The following is a 9,546-nucleotide window of genomic DNA, read 5'->3' as shown; positions in this document are numbered from 1 at the left end:
GTCACTAAACTATACCAGAATTAGAGCCACAACCAGGTACTGGCAGCTCATGCCTGCAATCCAAGCTCCCAGGAGACTGAGACCTGAAGGATCAGCCCAGTCAGAAAAATCTGAGATTCCCATCTCCAACTACCCAGCAAAATGCAGGACTAGAGCATTGTTCAAGTGGTAGAATGCCAGCTGAGAGCCAGAAAGCAGGATGAAAGCAGGAGGCTGAGTTCAGGCCCCTATACTAGCTCCAAAAAACAATCTACATTGCACAACACAAGTTCTCATACACTAAATGTTGACCATCTTCTTCCAGACACTGGGGACCAGCAGAAAACAGAGACTTTTGGGGGGGTGGGGGTGGTGGTGCTTGGTTTGAACTCAGGACCTTATGCTTGTTAGCAGAGATACTTTAAAGATAAAGAGTAAGTGACACAAGTTACTTGACATGTGAGATTTTCAGTTTAGATGGGACAGAATACATCTTACTATAGACCACAAAGCAGAGGGAGATAGGCAGGGGTTTTTCCAGTGTCCACAAATATAAGCCACAAGTCCACATGGAATTCTTCTGATAAGGCAGAAGGTTGATGGTGTGGACCACACTCTAAGGAATTATTTTACAAAGAAATTTTCCGAAGGTAGTCACCAAAATAAAAAGAAGAATAGAAGTGGAAATGTGGCTCAGTAGTAAAGCACTTATCAAGTCCTGGGTTTGATTCCTAGCCCTGCAAATTAAGCTGAAAGATTGGGAATCATGCCACAATTTAAACTTCATACAATGGAAAGGATACTTTATTGGGGTTTTGATCATACAGGAAATCCATGAGACAAAGGTGAATTGGACATTGATGGGGTTTTTTTTTTCCATTTTGTAATGAAATTTTAAGCCTCATGAATTTGCAAACATAGTGGAAAAAAACTAGGCTGCATTTGAGGAAAAGATGTGGCTAACACTCAAAGAACTGCTTGGCCCTCAACATTTGCTGTCTTAACCCTTGCCATAGCTCTCTATGGTAGTCTAATAGGAAACAGGTCTGAGGTTACAGATCGGAGATCCTGACGTCACTGGATCCCTCCTATTGGTCACTAGGGAGAACAGAACTAGAGGCTGCACAGAGTAGCCCCTATGAGGCATGCTGCCTGGCCTTCATTTCCCTCCGTGAGTGAGTGCGAGCCCATCTCTGCCTCAGACACCATGTTCCCCACCAGCCCTGCTCCTCACTTCCAGTGGCTAGCTTACCTGTATTCACCAGTAGATTAAACTAAGGCATCAGTTACCAGTTTCCTGTACTAAGCTCTGTACATACAGTGAGGGGTCCTGTTGTAGTAGTTATACTACCTCCGGTAATGAAGCCCCTCTTGTTGCCTATACCTAAACGTATAGACTTAATGGTGAGACTAAACAAAAGGACACTAAGGCAGCACAGAACACATACATTAACAGAGGAATATTAAAATACCAAATTCTCAGTATTTCTTGAGAGAATACATGCAAGACATTTTCTCAAATCTGGAAGATCCAGAGACAAGGACAACATGGGGTTTACTGAGCTGCCTGGAAGACCAGCCGAATGAATTTCCCATCAATGAACTTCATTTACAGTCCTGGGAACAGAACCCAGGGCCCTGAGCATCCCTGGCAAGTGATCTGCCACTAAGCTTACATCCCCATTCCCCGATGAATTTTAAAATAAGGCAAATTCTTTTCTGTAGGCTGCATCTTCCGATGAGCTAGCTCATGGCCTCTCTGGCCTATGACTGACTCTATAATTTCTTACAAGAAGATAAGTATGTATAGCCATACAGTAGGGGCACGGTACAACGGATCTGGTTTGTCTCAGTAGGGAACAAAACGGTCCAAAAAACAATCACATAAGGTACATTGTTGAAAAATCCAAACTATTACATCAACTTCAAAAAAGGGGGCATTTTAAACGAAGTCTGCTTGTACAATGATGAAATAGACAATTTATAAATACATAAATATCCATGCATACTTTTGCAGCAATAGCTACGGGAGGAATGCAGACTTTTAAAGGCCCATGTAGACTGATTCCTTGTCATTCCAACTTCTACGTTGGCAATGGCAGGAATCTTGAGAGCTGCCATGCTGTCACCCAGCGTCCTCTTTCTGCCTGCCGCCGGTGAGGGGAAGGTGATAAATCTTCTGCCTTAGCTTTGATGCTGGGAGAAAAAAAAGGAAAGGTTATGTAGTCATGAAGCCCACGGAATCAAATTCATCTTTATAAATTAAAATGGAGCACTGATATAATATTTATGTACTATCCAGATGGTAAGTCTACTCAGATATTATTAATATTTTACTACACATAGAAAATTCAGCAGAGCCTTGACCACACCATCCATTTGGAAGCCAGAACCTCAATTTTCCTGCCTTGTCACTTCAGTCTCTTTAAGTGTTCACAACTCACTGTGGTAACGGAAATACTTCAAATGCAACTTTTCCTGTCCTGCTCCACAATGAAGGGTTCTAAAAGAAGCATCATGGAAACACTGTTCTAAATTAAACACAGAATCAGGTAGTCATTCACAATATTTCATGTTGAGTCAGGTATAGGTTATCTATTTCTGGAGTTCACACTATTAGAAAACTGTAAAAGCATGTCTTCAAACATCGATGAGCTAGAGCACATATATTCTTTCTGGGTACTCTAGCACCTCTGGTAAATTTAAACTTGGCTCTGGACAACTTTTGAGGAGGGTGTGAAGAAATCGCTTTGGCTCTCACCTTGTATTTGAATGGATTTCCTTAACATTGAGCAGTGTGAGTGAATCAATCCTGAGAGTCTTTTCAGTAATCAGAGATGTCAAGGTATGACCTATTTCCTAGAGAAGCCAAAAGCCCTTAACAAAAGCATAATAAAAAAAGCCCTTTCTCCTTTCAGTACTATGAACATCTAAACATCCAAACAAACCACCTTTAGTCCCAAAGGAAAAGGTCCCATAAGCCCCTTCTCAAGTTTCCAACAGGATAAACCCACACAACTGTAACATACAGCTTCTTCTGGTCTGTGCTGTTATAAGTAGACACAGCCAGCGTGGGCATGAGACATGACTGGCTCATGGAGTGGGACCCAGCTTTTCTGACTTCTAATGGAAGTACAGTAAAAATACAAGTAGCTCCACTGAACCTTGACCTTGGGATGCAAAACCACCCCTGATTTACTAAGTCTGAAAGTGTGAATTTTTTTTTTTTTAAGTTCTCACCAATACTACTACACGTGGCTGCTTTAATCAGAGCTTGTCAAAACTGAGCTTTCGTGCATAGCTTTCCTGAAAGGTGGGTGCATGTGACTTTCCTATTTTACCTCTTGTCCCTATGATTGCATGTTGCCATGTTTCATTTTGGGATTAAGAATGTTATCAGGAAGAAAAAAAAAATGAATGAGGCAACCTCCTTAAGCTGAGAATGACAGTTTCCCTGTCATTCTTGTCTCTTCAAGACATGACCTTGGAAATTATCCCCTTCTGGAGTCAGCTGCTGCCGTTTTCTATGGCTCATTAGTGGGGTAAGCTTGGCGGCACAGAAAACAACAGACTGCAAGCAGATGCCTCGGGATGGCGGTTAGGTAATCAAGATCGTTTGCTCAGTGCATCCCCCCCACCTTTTTGGAACAAAATCATACACTGTAACTGTTCAGCAAATCCACCTGTCAAAGGCCAATGCTCAGTTCTCAGACAAATAATAATAATAATAATAATGTTGGACTGATCTCGAAGATGTACTTGACCCAGAGCTGCAGAGTAGCCAGAAAATATTTTTGATATCTTATTTCAGAGAGCTCATGTCTCTTAACTCATCTTTACCGTCTGGTCTTAAGATGTCAACAATGCCAGGCAATTCATTTCTACTTGCTAGCTAGCTTGAAAGCCCCACTTAACTCTAATTTTAGAGCCAAGGATCAATTCTGAAAGCACAGCAACACACATTTTCAGGTGCATGGCTTGACATCAAGGTTTTTCATTGGTGGGCTGGCAATGTAGCCTGATGTTTGCTAGCTTCCTTCCATGACACGAAAAAGCTGAAGACAAAGGAAAACATGCTGTGAGGACGCCAAGGTTCTCTCTCCAATGGGTCCTTGGGATAGCACAATGGAAAAGAGAGCCTTCCTTCCATACCACAGATGCATCATGACGCACAGGTAGAGGACCTGCTCTCGGGGTGATAGAATGTTGGTGGTGGTGCTGGGGACTGAACTCAGGGCCTTATGAATGCTAGCAAGTGATCCACCACTGAGCCACAGTTTCTAAGAAGGGTCTTCACTGGCAAGACTCAATGCACTCACTTTTCACTGTCATAAATGGCTGAAAATTACTAAGAAAAGTTTTACATGAAGCAAATGACAACACATAATCCCGAAAAACAACTATAGGATTATGACCTCCATGCAGGCTTCTTCCAGGTACAGATGCAAACTGAAAGTGTCAAAGAAAGAATCTTAATGGTGGGCTCCGTACATTTTTTAAGGTGTGAGACCCCTGTGACATTCAACAGTGCACATAACTCTTCCTAACATACACACAAACATACTCAACCAACAACTATAATGGAGAACTAATAGAAAAACAGGCACGAGGATGGCCAGAAAACCTCTTAGAAACAAAAAGCAATGGGCTGGGAAGGTGGCTCAGTGGTAGAGCGCTTGCCTTGCATGCATGAGGCCCTGGGTTCGATTCCTCAGTACCACATAAGCAAAAAGAAAAAAGCTGGGGGCTGGGAAGGTGGCTCTGTGGTAGAGCGCTTGCCTTGCATGCCTGAGGCCCTGGGTTCCATTCCCCAGCACCACATAAGCAAAAAGAAAAAAAGCCGGAAGTGGCGCTGTGGCTCAAGTGGTAGAGCACTAGCCTTGAGCTGAAGAGCTGAGGGACAGTGCCCAGGCCCAGAGTTTAGGCCCCACGACTGGACCCAAAAAAAAAAAAAAAAACAAAACAAAAAGCAAGAAAAAGCTACCACAGCAATTAGAAAATGAAGGCTTCTCCCATTCCCTGCCTGCCCCAACCCCAAGAAATCTTGCAGCCAGAAATTCTACTTCCTTTCTGGCTGGGCCCTCAAAACTTTACCACTCTGGGACACCCAGAAAGGAATGCCCAGGGATTTCCTTAAAAGTACTATATGAAGGGAGAGGGAAAGAGGGAACAGCTTACACTAAGCAAAAGGAAAGAAATGTACATATCACCCAATTTGGAAGTAATAGTTGTATGGTCAAAGCTTATAGAATTCACAATCTTTAGAGTCCACGATAATGACAATTTGCCTTGTGAAGGTTAAAATCTGTTTGTGACTTTAGTATCACTATCCCACAATACTGTGAAATTTATATCATCACTTAATCTCAATAAAAAAATTATTTTTTTTAAAAAAAGTACTATATCAGGGCTGTAGTATTTTGGTTCAAATGACTGCCTGGTAATCATGAGGTTCTGAGTTCAAACTTCAAAAAAAAACGTAGTACATGAGAGGCTCCATAAAGCCATAACTCCGAATACATAGCTCACTGGCTAAAAACAGCTCCTGTTCGCAGTGGACTTTAAAACAACCAAACACCAACCTGAAGCTTCTGGCTCTAGGTTTGATTAAATACGAAACCTTTCTTTTCCTCCCTCTATCCTTCCTTCCCTTCCACAAACCATGTGAATCTTGGGACTGAAATACTTTGTGGGCAGCTAAGGATTTCTTTAGGTCTTGAAGTAACCAAAAGAGAGCCTCTTTATGTGCCCTGCCTCCCCACACAAGCTCAACTGAAGCGCAACAAGGAACTTCCTATCCTTCTGAGAGTAAAGCTAAAAAGGAACCAGAAGCTCTTTATTGCTTCGATCAATTTTCAAATTTCTGAGTACTTTCTTGCAATTAGTTATTAAGACTAAAACATCAGGCACCATTAAGGTCACAGTCAGCCAGAAAAGAGGCCTAAGCAAATGCCAAAGGAGACGAGAGAGCTATTAATCCTGCTGTCTGAGGAGACTAGGGGAAATATGAAAAATGCATGTCTGGGAAGGGAGGAGTAGAGTGGTTCATTCTGACAAGGCTGCGATGCCCAGCCTCACCCTCTAGGGTTCCTTCTGCTACAATATCCATGGTAAGTTCTCCATGGTCCAGATACAAGACTCCAGGCAAGAATTCGCTGTCCACAGCCCAAGATCAGACTAAACCCTGCTGGTTAGGGAACAACCATGATATCAGGACATTCCCCAGCCATGTCCTTATCAAGCCAGAGCCAAAATCAAGCCAAAAACTTAAAGTGGAATAACTCAGGGCTGGGGATTCAATCCTTAGCACCACAGGAAAAAGGAAAAAGAGTATTCCTAGACAAAATGAAGAGGTTTATTCTGGCAATGCTGCATAATTTATTATTCTCAGTTGTTATCCAATTATGGAAGGGTTTGCACCATTGTGGGGAAATACAAATAAAGGGATTTAGATCTGTGTTAGGACACAAGCATTCAGAAAGCAACATCATAACATGGTCATCAAAGCAGGCCATTAACTGAACACCACCAGCTTGTCACTTTCTACACTTGAAAACCCTGTTTACCTTTTTCATTAATTCACTTCTGGTTGTAAATTGTGGCAGATCTTCCACTTCAATCCCATCAGCCATCTCCATCACCTTGTCTAGAAGATCTTTATTGTAACTGCACAATAAAAAGTTGTCAAGTAAGAACCTGAGAAGAATTGGTCACCGGAGGTAAATAAGAAATTATCAGTTACTGGATTATACAGTCATTCAGAGGAATGTGTTGATTTTGTTTTTTTGGGTCCAGTCATGGGGCCTGAACTCTGGGCCTGGGCGCTGTCCCTCAGCTCTTCAGCTCAAGGCTAGCGCTCTACCACTTGAGCTACAGCGCCACTTCCGGCTTTTTTCTTTTTGCTTATGTGGTGCTGAGGAATCGAACCCAGGGCCTCATGCATGCAAGGCAAGCGCTCTACCACTGAGCCACCTTCCCAGCCCCTTGATTTTGTTTTTTAAAGGCGAGGTCTAGCTATATTGTCCAGGCTGAACCTGAATTCCTGGACTTGTGATTCTTCTTTGGCCTCTCCAGTAACTGGGACTACAGGCACATGCTATTGCATAGGGTTCTTCAAAGGGCTAATCTGATACTATAGAAGAAACCTATGTTTGTTCAGCACAAGGTTAGGAAACAGTTCTTCCTGCTTGTGAGTAGACAAATAGGCTTTAATAATGATGGCAGAACAGATGCTTTAAGATTTACAAAAGCAGAGGCACCATACATCTGGCAGTATATATTTATGAACATGGTACGAGAGCCAAAAATATCTTTTGACAACTTTAAAAACATGCAGAATGTTGGTTTGATGAAAACAACATCATGTGACCATTTGTTCACTTCTTTGCCCATCTGCCTACCCTTAGATCCTGTTAATAAAGATTTCCCAGGAGTATACAAAAGGCAGAAGAGATAGGTGTGTCTGAGATGTGTACACCTGGCTTGGCTTCCTCACATCCTGTTCTAATAAATGTCCCAATATGGGGAACAAAAACCAAATGGCTTTCTGGCAGGGGGTTGCTATGAATGTGGCTCAGTTGGTAGAGTGCTTGCCCAGCATGCATGAAGCCCTGGGTTTGATTCCTCAGTACCACATACACAGAAAAAGCTGGAAGTGGCGCTGTGGCTCAAGTAGTAGAGTGCTAGTAAAAAGCAGCTCAGGGACAGTGTCCAGTATCAAGTGGTAGAGCACTAATCTTGAATGAAAAAAGCTCCAGAACATAACCAAGCCTTCAAGTTCCAGTACCTCCACACAAGTACACTCAAAAAAGTATAAAGCAGCTCAAAGTCTGTGACCTGCTACATGATGGGATAAAGGAAATGTCAGTGACTTCAAAAGCGAGCCCTCTCTCAAATGGTAGAGCATTAATTCTGAGTGGAAAAAGGTAAAGAACAGTGCCAAGGACCTGAGTTCAAGCCCCAGTACTGGCACCAAAAAAAAAAAAAGGAGGGAGGGCTGGAAATGTGGCTCAGTGATAAGAGTCCATGCATGAAGCCCTGGGTTCAATTCCTCAGTCCTACATAAAACAGAGAAAGCAGGAAATGGCATTGTGGCTCAAGTGGTAAGAGTGCTAACCTTGAGCAAAAGAAGCCCAGGGACAGTGCCCAGGACGAGTTCAAGACCAAAACTGCCCTCCCCCCCAAAAAAAAGAAAAAGCAGGCCTGTGGGAGCAGTAGTCAGCATGAAATACACTTCAGGATCTTGACAACAGGGGACCTTGACAACAGGGTATGTTCTTCTCATAAAAGGGAAAGCTAGGTAAGCTTGGGAGAAAGGGGGCGAAATAAAAGTCAAGAGTCACAGATTACATTCTTCCAGAAGTTGCCTGGGTCTACCACCATTTCCTTTGCCTCAACAACGGCGTCAGATGGGGAGAGGAATGCCCTTCGGTTTCTGCCTTGTTGCCATGGTGGGGGTGAAAGGAGGTAACGGACGGATTGCCAATGCACCCGGCAAAGATGACAGTGTGGCCAAGAACAGCACAAGAGTGCAAAGAAACCCCAACGGGACAGAGGGCTTAGCTCTTGGAACCCTCCGCAGTTAAAACTATGGCAGTCGATCACACTCACCCCCCCTTTTTTTTTTTTTTCCAAATGGGGACACTGAGGCTGAGAAGGTAATAAGCATCTTTGCTGGGGTAGGGGTGGGGGGTGGGCCTCAAGAAGGGATCGACCAGAGGCCCGGCCAATGGGATCGCAGATCGGAGGCGGGGTCACTGGGGTGGGGGGGCAGGGTTCCCGCCAGGGGCGAGCCCGGGGAGAGGGGCCCAGGGGCGGGGGGCGGGGGGGTCCGCACCTGCAGCCCAGGAAGAGGTGGTTGGCCCAGACCATGGACAGGGACAGCAACTGGTCCAGGCGGCCGCCGCCGTCGGGCGGGTCGCGGTAGTCGGGCAGATGGCGCAGGATGAATTCCATGCGGGCCTTCCATTGCTTCTCGCTCTCTGAGTAGGAGCGGAACTGCTCGGCGAAGTCGGCCGCCTGCCGCACCCCAGAAACCAGCTCCTCCACGGCAGCGGCCGCCTCGCCGCCAACCATGACGCCCGCCGCTGCCCGCCCGAGGCCCGACCCGCCCGCCGCCTTCCCGACAAGCACTGCGCCACGGCCCGGCGGCTAGAACGTCTTCCTTCACCTCCCAGCGGCGCGCGACTGCTCGGGAAGACCCGCCTGGAGCGCCCTCTACCTGCCTGGAGGATCTGTGAGGCCCCGCCCCTCAAGCCTGCGCAGCCCGCCGCCAGCCCCTGGCGTGAGTCTGTTCAAGGCTACCTGTGAGGGCGCTTCTGGGGCCGTCGACCTTGCTGTGAACAGCTGGGGAAACTGAGGCCTGTAAGCTCTATTAGGACACCCCTCCCTCCCATCAACACACACACTCATTCGCCTGCTCGATTCTAGGTGGTAGATCCATTATGCCGGGTGCTTTTCACCCTGGGGATTCCCCAGGCACCACCTTATCTGGATTCGACATCATGGGCTGGGCTGCAGTCCCCAAGATCTGGGGACTTGTATGTCCCTACACACGTTCAGGTTGGA

General features: G+C 45.3%; 1 protein-coding gene across 1 annotated transcript; it reads right to left on the bottom strand.

The window, feature by feature from the left end:
• Nucleotides 1-765: 765 nt before the first annotated feature.
• Cdkn2aipnl (CDKN2A interacting protein N-terminal like) lies at nt 766-9,126 on the bottom strand. Its single transcript, XM_042689003.1, has 3 exons — nt 8,816-9,126; nt 6,546-6,645; nt 766-2,175 (listed from the first exon to the last, which is right to left on the bottom strand). Exons 1-3 carry the CDS (start codon nt 9,052-9,054, stop codon nt 2,164-2,166), a joined length of 351 nt encoding a protein of 116 aa, XP_042544937.1. The 5' UTR covers nt 9,055-9,126; the 3' UTR covers nt 766-2,163.
• Between the last annotated feature and the right edge of the window lie 420 nt (nt 9,127-9,546).

Source organism: Dipodomys spectabilis, unplaced genomic scaffold (genome assembly GCF_019054845.1).
Source record: "Dipodomys spectabilis isolate Male_0828 unplaced genomic scaffold, ASM1905484v1 ptg000119l, whole genome shotgun sequence".
NCBI classification, from domain to species: domain Eukaryota; kingdom Metazoa; phylum Chordata; class Mammalia; order Rodentia; family Heteromyidae; genus Dipodomys; species Dipodomys spectabilis.
Note: the sequence above shows the minus strand (reverse complement) of the source record. Positions and strands in the feature narration are given on the sequence as shown.